Genomic DNA, 20,051 nt, shown 5'->3' with positions numbered 1-20,051 from the left:
ACAGAGTTTTAACTGCTAACACAGCAGTGAAGGACACAGAAAGGTGGATTCATCTCACAATCTCTATTGGAACCATCACTTATCTCCTGTAACCATCACAAAGATCCTGTTCAGAGGGAGACTGAACTTCAGAAGTGGAGGAACTATTCACATATTTCCCCTATACATGCAGAAGCAAGAAAATGCAGAATTACAGACAAAAGTCTGGGTGAATATTCCATTCAAAAGGATATCTGTAGGTCCTTCAGTCAACATAGGGTGCATATATCCATGTAGGGCTTCAAAATTCTGGCAGTAATTGGAACAAAGGCCTTGAGCTGGCTTGCTCATTTGGTTTCCACCTCACAGGAGAAAGCAGACTCTTTGTGTTGAGTTCCTGAATTCAGACTCCAGAGCCTCAAATTTCCTGTGCGACACCAGTCACTGGCTCAAGTTACCCAGGCTCTGCTTGCCAGTCCATATAATAAGAACATTGCCCCTTCTCCTAGGGGAGCAAGGAGGAAAAACGTACTACACACCCCAACTCCCAAATTTCCCGTTTTCTTGCTTAAACTATTCCCAGCAAAGCTGCAAGAAAATAAATCAGAAAAAAGAACTGTTGGCATTTATCCTCTCCCTCCGTTCCTGCTCTGTTTCAAAAGGATGCTCCCTACAGCAGGCCCAGGCTCTTATTTCAGAACAAAAAAGAACTTGTCCTTGAGTAGACCAACTAATACTAAGATATATAGCCAGCTTTTAGCAGGTTCAGACAGGACCACGAGCCTCTGCTGCTTCTCATTTCAGACTGATACTCATCTCAACTTTTATTTAGATTATCACGTATCATTTACCTCAAAAATGCAGAGCCCTGGCCTCGGGGTGTTTAATGCGATAGAAAGATAACTGCAGAGTTCAGATAGTGACTTCTAAAACCACAGACAAGATGGTGAAATCCAACACGCTGCAGGGTAGGTGTCTGCATCTCCTGGGCAGCTTTTCAAATCTGAGCAATAAGCGCCTTGTGCTCAGCCCTCCTCTTCCTCCTCCTGCTCTGGAGCCTGGGTGTGACAGTGTCTCTTCTGCCCAAGTGCTGCAGACTGGAGGGCCAGCTAAGCCTTTAAGCAAGGGTTGCATTGAGGTAGGGACTATAAGGAAGGTAAGGGACTAGAAATTGTGCAGAAGCAAGAAATCCCCACTGTTTTGGGGCAGACAATGAACTCCAAATACAAAGAAAGTATTAACTTGAATTTATGACTGTTCAGTGATGTAACTGAGATTAGCCAGGCAGTGGATAGAGAAATCAGAGGAGGTTCACACACATATACATAACATTTGTATGCAAAAAATCCTAGCAAAGCACTTCCTGGGAAAATGCAGCAGTTTAATCTCCTTTCCAGTCCATGATGGAACACACACACAAATCTAATGTTGCACACACTGGAAAGTTAAATATTTCCGTGCTTATGACGCACCTATCAAAGTCTGGAATCTGTGCCTAGCCATCTTACTGCAGGGGGTACTTTGGGCATTTGCTACCTGTTCCTGTAAAAATGGAGCACTTCCTCTGTTTAAAAAGATAGTGGTTTGGTATAGGGTTAAATATACACCAGAAAAAAAAAAAAGAAGAAGAAAAAAAAGGAGAAACAGGTATTAGAAAAATGAGATGTAACTCCTCTTGCCTCAGGAAGGGCAGCACTGTACACACCGCAACAGCAGCCTGGAAGGCATGGCAGCCAACCTGGGCTCTCCAACCACATTTTATGCATAGTTGGTAGCGTTCGGTGCTGTGAAATCAACTGGAGGTCAACTGAGCAGTGTTTTCACTCAGAGATAGCACAGATGGGACGAGTCCTTCTGAAATTCTGGGCTCGTTCTGAAATGATCCCTGCTTGGCCTGCTCTGCCCAAGAGGAGAACTTCTGACATCTAGCTGGCTGCCAGACGCATTGCCGCCTCTGCACAATCCTCTTCTGCTTCCTAACGGTGAAAAATACATCACAGCGCTTACTCAGGAAGACTGACGTTCACAAACTTTATAGGTTATGAAGAGAGCACTGAGGAAGCTTGTTTGCAGCTGCCACGAAGCCTTGTTTTAAAAAATTATAAAGGTGTGTGACTGTCACTTCCCAGAGACCTGAGCTCGGCAGACAAACTAGGACAAATCTTCCCAAATTTGGCCCAGGCTGCCAAAATTAATTCAAAGACAAAACCTTGAATATGCAACATAATAAAAATAAACAGCCAATAGAAGAATCAAGGTCAAGTTTCCGAGTGTTTTTTGTATTTTTTTTTCTTTTTCTTCTTTTTAAACCAGGCTCCTCTGGCAATTAGCTGATGTTTTAAGACTTCTCTCTTCTTTGCTCAGGGTGTGACAAGAGTAAGGCTGAGTCATTTTTTACAGCAGCTAAGTTAAAAATTGCCAGCAAGTTCACATGGAAAACAGACTTCTTCCCTGTGATTCAGACATCTATTCCAAAGTTTATTCAAGCTGAATTATCCAGTTAGTTGGATTTTTTTCCCCTTCTAAACCGGCATGGAGTTTTATCAACTGTTATTCAGGAATATTTTAGCTTCCTTTTGTTCACCTTTCAATGAAACAAAGAATGGCATAGAGAGGGCTCTAAATCTTATGATTGAACCTAATGAAGTCAAGCTCACATATGTGGACTGCAGTTCCTACCACTCGCAATATTGTCTGGAATCCAGTGAGACAGGATGTTGGCAGGAAAACAGAGAATGGAGAAGCTCAGAATGCTCTGAGAACCTCTCTGCTTCTTTTTACTTAACACCAAAGCAGAATCAACACCCCACAACGTTGCAAGCTGAGCAAACAGATACTCAACTGGCAACGGGATTCATGCAGTCAGAGCCTTGATCGAAAATTTTCCCTTAACATTTTTCACCACACAATTTTTATGACCCAATGAAAACTGTAACTATTGAAAATTCAGGGCTTTGATGCTCCTATTCAACCTGCCTGATAAGATGCCTGATAATTAAATTGTTGGATAGTTATACAAATACTACAAACTACTACATGCTGCCCTACAATGCAGTAACAGCATGGGCTGTGAGATGTTTTTCAGTTCTGAATAAAGGAGACTTGAATAACAGAGATTAAGAGAATGAAGAATATAGCCTTGTTACACAAAGATACAGGATAGTCATGAAACGTAGTAAAACCCCACATGAAAACAATGCCACTCATCTGTGGATCTCAACGCATCATTACCATGTATTAAGACTTCCAACAGCTGTGAGATACAAGGAATTTAAATCTCCATGTTTCACAGTGGAAGAAACAGATGCAAACAGATTTACAAAATTGTCAAAATGCTATCAATGACTAAGTAGTGAACAAGCTCTTGTCAACTTAAAAAGGCTTTAATTGCTTTTTGTTGGCCTCCCACCAAAAACCCTTTCAAGGTTTTTTGGTGGGACAAGGTGGGACAATTTGGTGGGACAATTGCAGTTAAACTGATATGGTCTGATCACACATGACACTCACCGTGATGCTCCAGAAAGCCAGAGATGTCCTTACTGAGTGTGACAGTAACGGTTACCAGGCATCTTTTGCTGATGAGGGTTTGAGGCTGGGAGGAACATTTATCGAACAGATGTGAGCTTGCTCTACCTATGCTCCAGTTAGCCAAAAGCCACATGAGCCCATTTGTACGTGCTGTATCTGAGCTAACAGACCCAGGGGAAGAGAAGGGTTTATATGATCAGCTCTGTGCTCTAACTCTCCTGGCCAGCACAGGGCTTGTGGTGTTATCTTGCAACCAGGATGTACTACAGAAGCCTAAATGAAGAGATTTGCCAGGGGTCACAGAGGAAGCCCATGTTCATACTTATTTCTCTGTAAGACTCTGAGCAAAAGCTAACGATTCCTTTCCACAGCGTAAGTCTGGTTCACATGCCGATGTTAAAATGGCCAAGTGGAAGGTATCATGCACAGCACCTTGCACAATGACACCGTTTAAATGCCTAGTGTTTTACACCTTGCAGTTCAGCACTGGCATGAAAGCACTTTCACAGCTTGTTTTCTAAATGGGTAGCAAACCACGAGGATCTTAGCTGAGAAGAATCACCAGCCACATGGTACGCAGACAAATATGAATTATTAACATGATGTTCCTTCCAAAGAACATCTCTTCAGACAGATAAATGGCTACTTACTGTTTTTGTTGGAGCACTGCCTGGTAAAGGACTTGTCTCAATGAAATACTTCCTCAGAAGGTGTTTGCTGGATTCAGGACTGTCCATCAGGATGTAGGAACAAAAGAAAGCTCCATTCCGTAATAAGAACACAGCTACATCTTCATTCCCTTTAGAGAAAAGGCAGATTGTCTGTTCTCTTCTTCTCATGTAAGTGAATCAACAAGGACCTGAACATAAATCCTGGGAAATAACCACTTCTGAAAAAAACCATGGGGGTGTGCAAAAAGGGAACTGAACCATGTAAAGACTGTTTCTTCCAGTGGTAGGATTTAGTTTAGTCAAACCGAGACAGCAAAGACACTCTGTAAAAGCACTGGCCCAAGCTCCACTTCTTTTTCTCTCTCTTCCCCCCCTCACACCAGCTTATTAAACAATACACACAGCTGTGCTTTGAAGTGTAAATTATTTAGCCTAAATTAAGCTGTGTGCCATAGTGTCCATAACAATAATGCTTTTACTTGCAAGGTTTCTATTTTTGGAGGGCCTTTTCCCTAGGAGTTTAAAATTAAAGAGGAAAGTTCAGCCTCTCAGCGTTTACAGTAACCTAACTTAGGAAGGTCGTGACTAAAATTTGGCTAAGACAAAATATTCAGAGCCAATTCTGTCTTAATTTATCTCACTGGAAATCCAGAACAATCCCAGGAAGCCAGCCCACACTAACACATTCTCAGAATGGAACAACTCAGCCCATTCTTTGAAAGATATTGCAGAACAAGGACAAGGCTTCAAAGCATGCAAATACATACCTGCCTTTATAGCAGCGTAGAGGGGCAACCGTATAAGAACTGGAAACTCATTCCTCCTGACTGCGCAGCTCTCTGGGTCAGCACTGTATGCACGAATTAGGAGTTTCACTATGTCCAAGTGTCCCTGCTGGCAGGCGATGGCCAGCATCCAGTTCAGGAGTTGTTGGCAAGTCCTGGGGCCTACCAAAAAGATAGGGTATTCGACAGTTGATGCCACTGGACTGTGATGTGCAAGACTCATCCATAAATAGCAGCTATGGAAAGGGTATAAGATGAAGCCCCTGATGACAAGGAAGCAGACTAAACTGCAAGAGCGCAAGTGTTAGAGAAGAGCCCTAGATGGGTCAGGCACAGACTTTGCAGCTGAGCAGAAAAAGCTACCTGCTTTGCTTAACTGTTCATCACCTACCCAGCTAATGGTCAAACTTTTTTGGCTGGCCCTGATCTAATCACATATAAACTGGCAACAGTGGAGGTTTCCAGGATGTCTACTAGGGTGCCAGTAGAGAAATCAAGCATCTAATCCCAGGCAGAGGTTGCAAGGGTTGACCAGCGCTGTGCATCCAGAGACAAGGGACTTGATTCAATTAACATTGGATCCAAACACCCAAGCTGGGCCACAGCTGTAACACGAGTTCACACTGAGCCAGGGAGAATCACTGCAGTGCGTTAGCCAAGGAAGTCTTCCCGGCACAGGATACATATGCAATTTATTCCCAAGCCCTGTGATTGGTTTATATGTAATTTCACAGATGGAAAGTCCTGCATAAAAACTTCTGGAAGTCGCAGTTTTTACAGAGCACCTATAAATACAATCCCCCAAAGCAAAGGCTTAAGGGAATTTGGTCAGTTTGAAACTGATTTAAGTTTCCAGCAAATATTAACTCACTTTTTATTACTGAGACTATTATTATATTAATATAATTTAACTTTTGCTACTGGGTTATACGCACAGCCTTGTCAGCCTCCTTTCTAGCTGAAGGAGATACTAGGTTTAGTCACATCCCTCAGACTCGAAAGTTTAAAAGTAAAGTTTAAAAATAAAATGTAAATAAAATGTAATGATAATTCAAGGTAAGGAATTCCCCTGCAAGTCAAATGGAAATGCCAACAGGAGAGCACAGAACATGCTGCCAGCTGTGCACCCAAGCTGTTACTCGCCAGGCAGTCATGTTGCAGTCTTACTCCCAGCAAAACTGTGTCTGCAGAATCAGCAGAGTGCGATGATGCTGCTTCCTGAAAATCCCCTGATTTCTCTGTGGGATCTGGGACATTATCCAGTTGTGAGGGCTGATGGGAATGAATCGTCTAAATGGCATCTTCCTCTGCTTCTGAACTGCAAACATGGAATATTTTTATTCATGTACTTTTCCTCCCATGGGGGAATTTTTCTTAAAACACACAGAAGAGATTAAATCCCTCTGTGCACTTTCCCATGATTGAGTTCCCTCCCCTTTTAAGGGAAGTGAAAAAATTAAAAGAAAAGAAAAGAAAAGAAAAGAAAAGAAAAGAAAAGAAAAGAAAAGCCTGCTTGAAGCTATATCAAACAGCTACTGAAAAGCCTGGTGAAAGGTAGAGGCAACCCAATAGGCTTACCACGCAGGGAATCCAGCAGTTCTTTCACAACATCCTTATGTCCAAAATATGCAGCCACCACAGCAGCATTGTCATCATTAGGTTCTGTTGGTAACACCACTAATGCTTCCTTCAGTAAATACCTCACCGCCTGCAGATCTCCGTATGCTGCCGCAATACCTAAAAGCTGACACTGGTGAAGAAAACACAAGCAAAATAAACTCTCAGATTTTTCTTTGCCTCTGCGTAAAGGGAGCAAACAGAGAAAGATGGCATTTCTAGAGTCATGTATTTATTTCTGCCCATGCAAATGCCTACAAACTGTCACAGTGGTTAATTGAGAACGTCATGAACACTAGTAGCCATTATAATTGTTGTTGATATATTAGTAATTAGATTAATTTGTTGGTTTTGCTTAATAGTTTTTTGTATGGCTTTACTGCAGAAGTGCCCAAGGCACTGAATGATGACCGTAAAACAATTTTTCACAGACCAACAGAAACAGCATTTTTGTGCTCTGCTAAGAGGTGTAGTATTTCATGTTTTGGAGACGGCTGACTGGACTTCACACTCGGGTATTCTCCCAACACACTAAGGTGTGTCCTAAGAGCTGGCTCAAAACAAGGGCTCTGAAGACACAGCAGTGCAGAAGCTGGCACAAAGGTATGGCTCCAAACGCAAGCAGCAACATCTTACCAGTGGTCCCTCAACCATCTTTGGACTGACTGGGAAATAAGTTTTTTGCTAGGTCTATAAACTGCTTCTGTTTGATGGGGAAAGATGCATTTCTCTCTTTTAGAGACCACAGCACCAGCACCCCTCCTTGCATAGCCTCGAGAGGACAGCGTCAGGGACCACCCAAGTAACTGCTCTCTAAGCTGATGCATCTGCCAGCGGTGGTGTGTCTTTTGCTCTGTGACATTACCCAGACCTGTTCTGGCTCTACACAAGCTGCATTTACTCAGTGGGGATCTTCTGGATGGTACAAAGGCTCAGGCAAGGAGGTTAGGGTGAAAGAGACTAATGTGGTGTTTGGGAAAAAAAGAAAAGAGGTAATTCTGGCTGATTCAACAGAGACTGATACTTTCTCTCATCTAAAAACATACATGAATTCTAAAACACTGTCATAGACCTTCACCTTCAGGCAGATGTGTGCTATGAAGAGTACTGCACACACAGGTAATGAAGACAGGGCCAGGAGCGCAGTTAGTATAATGTGTCTCTTTATATCAGCTACGAATCTTGCACAGTGTTTCTACTTTTAATACAACTTTTGCTGATTACAGGAGACAGAGTATAATTTCAGCACAATCAAAACTTTAAAAATACTGTTTATACATGTTTCAGCTTTTGGCAGATAATTCCCTTCAGTAACCATCCTCCTAAGCCATCATGAGCTGTTATATCAATCTGCCACACTGAGAAGAGGAGATTTTAAGGTTTTTTGTTTTGTGTGTACTTACTGAATGTAGGACTGAGCTCCACTCTACAGCAACTTTCAGCCCTCGTTAACATTGCAGGGGTTGTGCCTGCACTTAACCACTAGCCCAACAACCTGAGGTGCAGTATACCCTTTTAGATCAAGTCATACACATACAACTTGCAATGCAGGGCCTGCTAGCTGGAGGTCAGTGCCATGCTCAGGTGGCAACACAGCTCCTGAATCAGAGCTGGCTTGCATTTGGAGAGCAGGCAGAAGAGCCCAGGACTCTAAGCATCTGACAAAGCCAACACACCCACACATACCCCAACAAACTGGCAGTCTGGTGTGCAATACTGACCCCAGTAAAGCCAGCAGGGGGTTTTACCACCACTTCAGTGTCGAGAGGATTTCTCCCCTGTGGTTCCTATCCTTGATCCCAGGTACACTTTTCCCTGTGGTCTGTCTCATCTTTCTGATCATTGTTTTCAAGGGCAAATATTGTCCCTGAGCACATTCCTGAAGTGCCCCACACAACCAGACATGTCTGGGGCCCTGCAGCACCAGTGTAACACACACAACTGAATGGATTGTCTGCATGAGGAGTGGAAGACAGCAGCTCAGTATTTGAAGGTTTCTTTCCCAAAAACATTTGAGAAAGTGCAGTAATCTAATCCTACCTTTTCCACTTGCAGTGCCGTCTCCTCACATGACAATTTAATCAACTCTTGGGCTTTAGTGGTGTCTCCAGCTCTGTAAGCAGCCTGAATGCTTTCTGTAACGGGTGTCTGAATTATGGAGACTTCGCCGACTGTGGACTGCTTTCCACCCATGTCCACAGTTCCTGCAGCAAAAATAGAAAACAGGTGTCAGGAAGAAGTCCCTCTTTATTACTCAAGTACAGCTGCAACATCAATGCACCCTGGCAACACAAAGTGGTGAGTTATTAACAGTGAAATATTTACTGCATATGATTAAATAAAAAAGAGGAAAAATGTCATTGCTAAATTTTCTGATATAAGAAAGTGATAATAAAGTACTTTCCAGCACGGACATGAAACTGAAAGGGACAGCAAGTTCCCCAGTTGTTCCCAGAGGTGGTTTCCAAAGGAAGGTGTGAAGAAAGCTCACACGGACACGGACATATATGCTCTGCTGCAACCTGCCATGCTTGGCCCCTGGCTACAAGAAATCGGGGAAAAAATTGCTTATTTGCAATTGGTTAAAGTCCTTAAAGCGCACAGGTTTTCACAAGCAAACAAGGATTTTTTTTAAATAATATATATTTTAAATAGACACACGTAATTCAGGGGCTAGTTTAATGCAATCTGGAGAAAGAAGTAAATTTGGACCAATCTATAACCGTTGGTAAATATCTTTGAATAATACAGTCTGAAATCATCCATACATTCTGACTAACGCTTCTCATCAATTATTTAAATGAAGCTCGAATCACTCAGACACTGGAGACAGCTCCAGAGATTTGTGCCATTAAAAACGTGCCCGCATCAATAACCTTTCTCAGATGATGCAGAACGTGTGAAGGACAAACAACAGAAACGAAGGCAGATGAATGTGATATTAAATTACAGCACAATCAACAGCATCTCAGAGTTCATGTAATACGTACAGATGCCTCATAATTCTGTAGTTTTAGGGGGTACATGGAAAAAAAATGAAAAATCCAGCATTTGCTCTGGTATTTCGGAGCAGACCAGCCACCTGTAATGGACCTCTAAGAATACTGCTTGTTTTAATTCTCTTTTTCATAGACAACACAGGTAGGAAATGAAAATGATTCCTAGGCAGGTAACTGTTTAAAGGGGGATAGAAGAGAGAACTTTAAAGCAAAATAATTCTCCAACGTAAACGGTTCAGTACTGGCCTAGCGCAGATGGAAGCGAAGACTGCAGTTACTGCAACACGCAGCCTCCCCCGTGCTTGGTGCCCTGTGATGAAATCCCGAACCTACAGAGAAGCTCTGGAATTCCCCTTGGAGGAAAGAATGCCTCACATCGGAGATCCGAACCAGCTGGAAAGCTGAGCAGGAAGCCCTGCAGATCGGGGCTGACAGAACACAGGGATTTTAAGCAAGTTCCTATAAATAAATGCCAAAAGAAGGGGCCGGTTTTATTTCCTTTCGGCCTGGATCCTAATTTGGGGGGCTATCACTCAAGATCCAGAGGTGGAGCCAATTCCTAGTGCACAGGCGCATCCTTTCCAACAAAGCAATGACCAGGGCCACCTCTCTGTTTAAACCATGGCTAGGGAAGGTGGAGGTACGAGTGTCTCATGGTCGGAGACTCCTTTAGGGTCCAGGAGACCCCAGTGTCACTTCCTCATCTACTAGGCAGGAGGCCTCCAGGCACCTCCACACCCTGCTCACCAGATCTCTTTTTGGGGAAGCCTTTTCCACCTCTCCTGCCAGAACGGCCCCGCCGTGCAGTGGGGACGAGCAAATCCACTGGGCCAGCGCACACAAGGACCACAATTTCTCTAGCTGCAACACAGATCTTCCAACCCCAAATTAACTACATCTCGAGCTCTCTTTTCCTCATTCTGACCCCCTCTTTCAGATGTGCCCATCGCTAAGTAATTCATGAGCAAGTGTGTATTACCATGGCCACTACAAGGAAGCTAAAGAAATGAGACAACAGTTCTATTGTAACCGAGGGAAGGAGGAACTCAGCAAGCTAGACCCCAACCCCACGACAGCTTCTGTGTTTTACCCAGCGACTACTTCACGAATGTATTTGACTAATGTGTCATGCTTCCTCATGCATTTTTGGCCCCCGCAAAACTTCTTAAATCTTTTCCAGCGTAATGGTGGAGCTATAACCACGGCTAACATCACCATTGGTAGGAGAACATGGGCTGGCCATCATCCGTCACGGACTTGTGGGCACTCTGGCACTGGAAGGTCTCAGATGGCTGGCTTCATGGAGCCCATATGCTCCCAGAGGTACCTGGCAAAGTCCTCAAGATAGTAATTTTAGTCCCTAAATGAGGTTTTAGCCCTGTCTTAGGCAAATAAGATTTTTCTATCGATCTAACAAAAACATACTAGTGAGGCTACGTTTGAACATCCATCAAGTAGAAGTCAATAAAAACCTCATTGAATGTAAGTAATCTGGGCAATTCTACTGTTTGAAACTGATATATTTGTATTTAAACATTCTTGGCAGAAAGACAGTGCTGCTCGTCGTTCAAGTTTCTCATACAGCTGTCATCAAAACTCCTTTCTGTGTTTGTATTTTGCAGAGTAAGTTGACCTCCTGCCTAAAAAGACCTGGGAAAAAAAAGATGTCAAAGATCTTCGCCCTAAAAAAGATCTTGCAATTGAACTGATTTCAAGCCTGAAAAGAACAAAACCGACGAGTCACAGAATGATAAAGAAGCTTGCCCTCAACCAACAGCTGTACCCACATGATTCTGTCAAAGTGAAGTTGAGCTTTCAAACATTAAGCGAGACAAGGTGGGCCATCCGCTCTTGGGTTCCCAGAAAACACCAAGCCACCCATCGCAAAGCTAAGCATCGCGTGAAGCAAATTACCCAATTCACAGAGGGCTTTCTGGTGACTTTAGAAATGATATACTGACTTCTAGTTAGGAATGGAAAATAAGAAGCAGCATATTTTATGAGCTCAGTTTATACTTGCCAGTAGGAAAAAGAAAGAGAAGTAAATTCTACTGACTAAAGACTGGTTTATTTCTAAAAGATGCATGACTGAACCATCATCAGTACTGCTTTCATGTAGGCTGGGAACAAAATTTTGCCAATACATGCATCAGCCATTTTTAGCAAAAAATCTGGGCTGAAGTCCAAAGAAATTCTGCCTATGTCTTTAACCCTACAAATCTCATGTTTTTTACCTGAACACTTTGTGGCTGTCATAATAGGGTCTCCTCAAATCCATATACCCTTGAGCAACACGGTATGAGAGCAGTAAGTGACACTGAATGATGCTGAAACTCTGTTTTCAGACTTGATCCCACCATGTGCTGAGCATTTAAACCTGGATGTCCTAAAGTGCTTTCAATTCTTGGATTACACAGACTCAGGAACCAGCTTCTGCACTTTGCTCAGCAGGGTCTACATTATTTGACAATGCATATGGCACAGCAAGTTACGATATTGTTACGATATACTTCTTGGGTACTCCTGTAATAAAAGGCTGCTAGAAACTCCAGAAGCTCTTACACACCCATTGTGATTTCCCTTGGTTTTTGCTTTATCACACACGGGTCCAGGACAGAGTTCCTGGGTCCACTGCCCCAGATCTATGCCCCTTACCTCTGAGGCTGTGGCAGGGAAGCAGATAAACGAAGCCTATTTGGACTGAGGAGGAATGGTGTGGGGTCATTCTCTAACATATTTGAATTTCCATGCAAAGGCGGCCACGGGCTTTACTCCCTAATATTCAGTCCCTATCTCTGCATCTTCTTTGTTTAGTTTCTCCACAGATCCACAGCTGCTTTGCTGGCTTTCTGCTAATGACTGTAAGCAAACCAAGCGCTGTTTGTAAAGGTAAAACGGGGGCACTTGCTGACGTTAAAAACATATCCTTCGTCTATCTCTCACAGCAATTAACAGCCTGCACCAAAGCAACTACCTTTGAAATCAGGAGTGGGAAATATTTCCAGTGTTTAATACTTTGGAAGTGTTTTTTTAAGTTTGGCTTTTCAGCAACAGCTTTTAATAAAGGCTAAAGGCAAGACTAATTTTCATTTTAAAAATATTCCAGGGGAAACAGCGATAATCAATATAAAAAGAGTGTTGTTTTATTGCCATTCAGAGGTTACAGCAGCATTAATTTAAAAACGCAACAGACTGCACGGTCCCAGCTGAGAGAAGCAAAATGAAAATAGGTCTAATTAATAATAAGGGGTACCAGGAGAATGTCAGAGAGATATGCAGTTACACCCAGTCTTAGGCCGTGTTATTAGAGCAAGTGAAAAAAAGATAAAATTTCTAAACTGACATTATGCCATTATCAATAAAAAGGTGAGGGTCTGCAGGTCAATGCTGTGAATCAGCAAACAGCTGCATAACAGAACAGCACATCGTACAGATTATTACCTTTACGTCCCAAATCACTGCATCCCTGTCTTTGACATACAGCCTCTCAGAGATTTTAAGTGCTGCATTAGTCCCTTTGGTAAGGTAGGTGCTTGGGGAACTGACTAGGATATTTTTACTAGAGAAAGATATAAATGAGATGTTTAACACAGGATAAAATAGGGCAGGTAGCTAACTTACTCCACAACAGATTTACAACAATAATAAGACTTTAAAACTGCTACTGACCTTGTCATAATTTGTGCAAGTGTTTCCAGAGAGAGAAGCAAATCAAGATGATGGCTGTAGCACAGCCTCCCATTCGGCGATGCTCAGTCAAGCTATTAATTCCTTGGACCGTTAGCCATCCACCTCTGCTTCAGCACAAGCAGCTCTTGCAGTGGCCACTGGCTGGCTGGCTGCTGCTTCGTCTGAATTAACTACTGCATTTTAGCCTTGACAGTTATTTTCATCTCCATGTCCCATTACGGTGAAATCCAAGCCTCTGGTTCAGAGAGGATCTGGGGATGGGGGTGGGCAGGGAGGCTGCCTTTCCGGGCTGAGCTCAGACATTAATTCCTCAACAGCACCAGATGGCTCCAGCTAACCTCCACCAGCTTAATCTTTGGCCATTTTGACTTCTGAGCACTGCCCCAGAGCTGAGGTCTAAAGCGCCCTGAATATTTAAAGTCACCCCTCCCAAACTCTTCAAAACTCACAAGAGTTGCTGGATGTTTTTTAATGCTGCTCTACCACAGCTTTGGCAGGCTGCTCTGCAAAATTAATGGAAAGCCCTATTATTTCTGAGGCGCAGAGCTAGAGTCTCTGTAACAGACTCATCTATCTCCCATCGCTCTGAAGAACTCCAGATTAACAAAGCGAACAACAGCCAACAGGAAGCCTCCAGCGATTTCAAGGGATGATGGATCTGTCCTACATTGTGCTTTCCAATGAGATTGGGGATGAAAATGTTTTTAATCCTACAGAAATTTCTGAGATACTGAAAAGTATTCCCATCCCAAGTCAGGAAGAAGAAACAAACCTCCATTTGCTACAATAAGATATATATTTTTAAAAATCAGTCCAAGTCAGTCAAAATGGTTCATGAAACAAAGATACTTTCTGCGTTCCTTCTCTAATTCTCTAACACTTCAAAATAGCCTTTTTTTTTTTTTTTTTTTTCTAAGTTAGGAGGTTTCATTCATTCCTTACTTAAAAGACGCAGTCACAGACCAAGATCTGGCCCCAGAAGGGGGCTGTTCCCCGCCTGCCCACGTGCCCCGAGTCCCGCAGCAAAAAGCCTGTGATCTATTTTGTCTTGTTTTCAGATCTAGGAAAAATACGTACGGCCCAATCCATTCTGGTACCGAACGAAGCCAGCAAGATTAAAGAGTGGTGAGGAGCACTTATAAAGGTCCCTGTGAGAAACTAAGGAGGGAAAGTTACGGGGAATCGGACTGTGGGGTGGCAAGAGGGTTTATCTGGGAAATCCAGCATCCCCGCTGCAGGGGACACGACAGAGCTGGGCTGTGTCCTTCCAACCCTAATTAACATCTCTTCTTAATGAGCGAGACCTGCCAGCTTCTCAGGACAATGAGAGAACCCTCCATGTGCACTTTTTCTTCCCGTTTTATGTGGTTTGATTTCACCCAAACATCCATTATTTAAGCTAATTACTGGAATGGCTTTACACTACGATCTGCCTGCCAAGCCAGTGGAAAAGATGATATGTTTAGTACAAATATAACCTGCCTCCACGACAGAGCTCACAACCGATGCTCACGGCCGCAAAAGTAAGCTTATAACCCTACAAAAGGCCAGACTCGAAGCATAGAAAAATGCTTTGAAGACAACAATTTAGTACCAAAGGGATCTTTTCCATCATTATTGCATAATCCAACATTATTTTAAAATCGTTTACGTGCCAGTACAATGCATGCCAACTGCTTAGCTGCAATAAATGTTTTCCAGCAAGCATACGGGATTTTGGAAAGGACATGCTGACAATTTTAGGTACAGCAATGCAAATTGACCAATTACCACCAGAGCCACTGGAAATTTTCTATTTAGAACCACTCTTAACCTGCAAGGAAAAAACATTTGCTAATGCAAATCTGAGAGGAAAAAATTAAGTCCTGGACAGCAAAATGCTCTGGACTCCTGCCTTTTTCAGGGCTCCAGAACTGAATTACGAAAACCAGACAGCTCAGAAAGCTTTAGCTCTACATGTATACAGTCATTTCTCCATCACCCAGGATAACGAGGGGAGGAAAGGGCAGAAAAGCCTCAAATACCAGCAACACTGAGACTTGGCAGGCTTTGGTGGACAGTAACACTGATAATGAAGCCTCTGCCTGTCACAGCACCGAGACAGGGTCGAAAATCTCTGCCAGGCCCGAGCAGGCTCCTGCATTTGTGCACGTGCCTCCCAGACTCTGCAAATGACTTGTTTTACCCAAGAAGTTCAAACAAAATAGTTATTTCTATTTTTATGACGTACGAAAGAGGCTACACAAAGCCACGACAAGGAGTGTGACCACCAGAACAAACCCAGGGGGTCAGTGGGCGAATCACACCGGCAAGTGCAGGTAGCTCGAGGGTGAGTGACGGCGAGCGCCTCGTCCTCCTCCTGCGCTGCTGGGGCTGCACCCAGCCCCTCCCGGGCCGATAAACCCCACAGAAATCCCAGCTGGGAACGTAGGGAAACCTGGAAATTCACTGAAAGGAACCCGGCCTTCATCGTTGAGGACGATGGGTTTGCCCTCTCACCCGAGGACACGCGTCAGGCCTCACCAGCTTCACGGGCACGAGTTCAGCCCCTTCTAACTGTAGGAGTGCTTGAAGCATCAGGGGCCACAACACGTTTTTCAGTGGATGGACCGTTTCATGGTCCATGACGGTGAAGGCACCATCATCGCTGGTAGACACATTACAAGCTTCTGGGCAGGGGAGGAATGAGGTAGAGGCCAACCTCCTGCAAGGACCAAGCACAGGCTGGGTCCTGCAGTGAAGGGGGACCCCCGCATCCTTCCCTTACATCTTTGGGGTGCAAAGGATCAACAGAGACCACAGGGAATAGTGACACAGTGACAGAAATGCCACCATGTTGTTCCACTCCTAAGGTAGAGAGCCTGAGGAAAGGAAGAGAGCTCCAAATGGCCAGAGCCACGGCTGCGGTATTGAAAATACAAATGACTCAGCTCTAAGTGAAAGTTTCTATTTTCGTCTTTTGGCTCCAGTGATTTGGTTCCAATCCTACAGCTTGAATCATTCAGAAATATGCTTGTGCATGCAAGGCCAGCTATGCCACTCTTGCTTTCCAAAATTTAAATTGGAAAATATACATTAAGCATGCAGAAGTACGACCACGCTTTTGGGTTTTCTTCGTGTCCATTTCCAGGTATGGCTGGAAAGAGAGGATTATTAAATCATGAAAGGTGTCTCTAGCGAGGCCATTCCTGTCCAACTGAATCAAATATTATACCCGTGAAACCAAACCAGGCTTGGATTTCCATTTGAAATTTCATAAAATAGAATTTCACGGCTAACTCTGGTTTATTTTGAAACTTTCCTGTTTCCCTAATGTTCAAGCTTTCATCAGAATGGAAAAATTCCCATGCATCATTGTTTTCTTTCTTTCAGACTGATCGTTTGCTCAATATTCTTCTAAAAAGTAAGTCGGCACTTACGCACACTGGGGAAGCACCAAGTCACAGCCAGCCCCCGTATGCTTCGTTCTCCTTAGACGTACATTTAAAGCCAGCTTAAGGGAGAGGCAAGTGCTTTGAGCCCCATCGTATGACAGGGCTCCTGGGCAGATGCTGTAACCTGCACAGTCGCCAGTGTCCTTCCTCTTTTCCCCAGGGAAGCACTGCAGGTCTCTTACAGAACCTGGATACATGAAGATTTTGGGAAGACTGGCCAGAAAGGACGAAAAAAAGGGGAAGAAACATGAAAAAGATACGTAAAAATACCTTGCGTGACTCCAGTTTATCATGTTCAAGGAAGGCTATGACAATCTGGAGAGCTGAAGAAGATGAATTAAGAAATGGACAGTTTAATTACAAGATTAGAGACGAAAAGAGCTTGGTTTGTAGAGCGTGGAAAAATGAAGGCTGGACAGGGATGTGAGCACTGTCTATAAATACATCCAGAGGGAGACACCAGGGAAGAAGAGCTATTTATGTACAGGGTACAAACACATTTCAGCTGCCAATTAGAAGAAAGTTTAAAGTGTTGGGGGAATGAGGCTTTGGAACACTCCTCTAGAAAAAGCAGAAAGAACAGACAAGTCAACTCATTTAAAAGATGCTTTGAATAAGGTTTAGGAGGGTGACAGCAGGACACTGACCTACACATCCTTCCAGTCCTACAGCTTGCATTCCTACTTTACACCTGCGCTGAAGTTAAATCAGCTATCGGGCACCAACAGTCAATACCAACTTTCTTCAAAGTAGTCTTTGTTAAGAGAGGGTGTCCTTTATCAACCCCAAGAGGTTTGGCCACAGCAGAGTCAAAGGAAGGATGGAGCTGGGAAGGACACCAGAGAAAAGATATGAATGTGATACTCTGGAAAAGAGAAGAAAAAAGTTGGGAAAGCAAGGCTCCGCTCCAGCTTCTACTGAACATGCTGTGAGCGCTTCCACCAGCATCCATGCAACAGAAGCAGGTCCTTAGAGGTTTCCAGGAGAAAATATCAAGTAGGGAAGATTACTTTAGCAGCTGTGTCTGGAACAGAACAGAAAGTTTTGTTGAAAAGGCCTCTGCTGTTGGCCAACGCAGTGCTGGTCCTGAATCAGGCTGCGTGACGATGTGCTGCCAAAAATGTAACGGGCTACCAAAAAAACCCCACCGCCTTCCGTATCTGGTGACAAAACCTACAAGTGGCAAAAGTGTCTGTATTTGGGAGGGGAAACATTTCCCTTTCATCTTCCTGATGTCTGAGAATGTAAACATTAATTTCAGTGGAAGAAAGACAAGGATTTTGTCTGGGAGGATGCTGCGTTCAACTGAAGGTGCGTGCTGTGAACCCACTGCAGCTTGCAGCATTTTCAGTTGGTTGCTCCACAGTAAAAAGGGCAAAACGAGGCAAGGCATGTTTCCTTCCTACCAACATATGATGAACACAGATCCAGTGCATGTGAAAACCTTGCCCAATCCATCCAAAAACACTTTAATAGCTTTTATTCATACCCTGTCATTGTGTGAAAAGTCCTAGGTGCAACACATTGGAGAGCTGTGACCGTGATTACAAGCCAACTTAAGGAGCTAGACATTTTTGTTTTCCAAGCTACATTTGAGATCTGAAAAGGGATCCTGTCCATTAGTGTTAAAAAAAAATATGTTCCTGTTTGATGCAAAAATAAAAGCTTTTTCAAAGGCTCTTTGATGTGCAAGACAGAAAGACATGCAGGCAGATGCTGAAGGAGGTCTTGTCTTAAGCAATTACCAGCACTGCTTTTGAATCTTACTCCCTAGACAGAATTTTAATGTGAAATAGATAATCACACTGCAGAGCGTATCAGCTCTAAACCTTGTGGCTTTTCAATTAAGCAGCAATAACCTGTAGTCAAAATACTCCCTGCCCCACAAGGGAATAAAACAAACAACCCTGAACCAACTAAATCCAGGTGAAGCAATTCCGAAGATACACACACTTTTAAAAGGTCTCGTTCTGAGCTCTCCTTGGGTAGCCAGGCCAGTTTTCCAAGCGATATTCTGATCATTAAAACAAGCAATGATGTAATTTCCACAGCAACCACAAACATACCAAGAATATTTGAGCTAAATTTATCCAGACTTCTTGTTTGAATCACTGCTTCGGTTCGTTATTTTTCCACGACTTTCAGCGGCGTGCAGAAAAGAAGCTGTGGGCAGCCTGGGACAGGGCTCTCTCTGCAGCAGTGTCTGAAATGCCAACCTTCGTGCCTGCAAGCCACTTAGCGACTATTAGAAGGGAATTTTGGTCGCTCTCCAGCTCCCATCTCCCCAGGTCCCTGCTCTTCCACCCTTCGCCCTCCTCCTCCCTTCCTGTAGCAGACTGACCCCTTCCCTCTCCTCCACACGGTGAGGCAACGCAAGGCTTGTCTTTGTGGCTGAGAAGTTCCCAAACTCACCACAGACCTGCTGTCCATCCCTCCAGGAGACAGTGAGCTACAGAAGGAGGAACTCACACCAGAGCTGGTGCTGCTCTGCGGCAGACCCCCAGCCCTGAGGTCCTGAGCCCCACGTCCCACCACCAGCACCAGGAGAGCTCAGCCTGGGGAAGGGGTCACCACCTTCACCGGCAGGTACACGCATCCCTGCTAAAAGTGCATCACCAACAAGACGTCACGGGTCTTCACCCTCTCTTCCAACACGGCCAAGGTGGCTGATTGCCATGGTGAGAGGCACTGGGTGTCTGCAAAACCTGCAGCATAACCTCTAAGATCTTACTCCATCGACACTGCTGTTGTTCTATAGGAATCTTTTCTTTTCGGCTATCACATTTTACCACGGTCGGACATGTCCTTGCTGACTCCATTTCAGTTTCATGATCAGCCTCACAGTTTGCCTGCCTGTCACCTAGCTGTACATGGTTTAAGGGCAGTCTGTTATTTCTCAAAGCACTCCTTTCTGTTTGTTTTGTTTGCTTGTTTACCAGAAACTTCAACCCACGCATCCCCTCTGACTGCAGGAGGCCTTTCTGAAGGTTGAAGGCTTTTCCTAATACCTACAGACTTCTTTTGTAAGGCCTCCCTTTAAGCTAAAGCAATGCACAAATTCAAAGCATGCACACACTCTCATCATGAAGCTACCAGTAGCCTAGATAAACGGGCTGCTGCTGTGGTTACGTATATGCAAAGAAGCAATGCTGACCCACTAATGAACACAGACTGATTGGGGAAAGGAATTAAATATCGGCCTAACTTGATGTAAAATCCAAGACAGAACCTATTAAGGGCCATAATTCACCTATGGGGCAGACTGAGAGCTGAATGGCATTAAATCCATCCCCCGACACCCTCATCTACAATGCAAACATTTCCTCTCAGCTAGCTGCCTGCTGCCAA

General features: G+C 43.9%; 1 protein-coding gene across 2 annotated transcripts in view; it reads right to left on the bottom strand.

Annotated features, from left to right (window-relative positions):
- Nucleotides 1–20,051, bottom strand: part of LRRK1 (leucine rich repeat kinase 1) — a 76,712-nt gene that overhangs the window by 48,008 nt on the left and 8,653 nt on the right. For both annotated transcript variants that reach the window (XM_035554780.2, XM_035554781.2), the window contains exons 3-6: nucleotides 8,621–8,784; nucleotides 6,542–6,713; nucleotides 4,946–5,125; nucleotides 4,158–4,306 (exon numbers count right to left, since the gene is read on the bottom strand). In XM_035554780.2, coding sequence (XP_035410673.1) covers nucleotides 4,158–4,306; nucleotides 4,946–5,125; nucleotides 6,542–6,713; nucleotides 8,621–8,784 — 665 coding nt within the window. The remainder of the gene's footprint in view (nucleotides 1–4,157; nucleotides 4,307–4,945; nucleotides 5,126–6,541; nucleotides 6,714–8,620; nucleotides 8,785–20,051) is intronic.

This window comes from Cygnus atratus, chromosome 11, assembly GCF_013377495.2.
Source record: "Cygnus atratus isolate AKBS03 ecotype Queensland, Australia chromosome 11, CAtr_DNAZoo_HiC_assembly, whole genome shotgun sequence".
NCBI lineage: Eukaryota > Metazoa > Chordata > Aves > Anseriformes > Anatidae > Cygnus > Cygnus atratus.
This window is presented reverse-complemented; position numbering and strand designations above follow the sequence as displayed.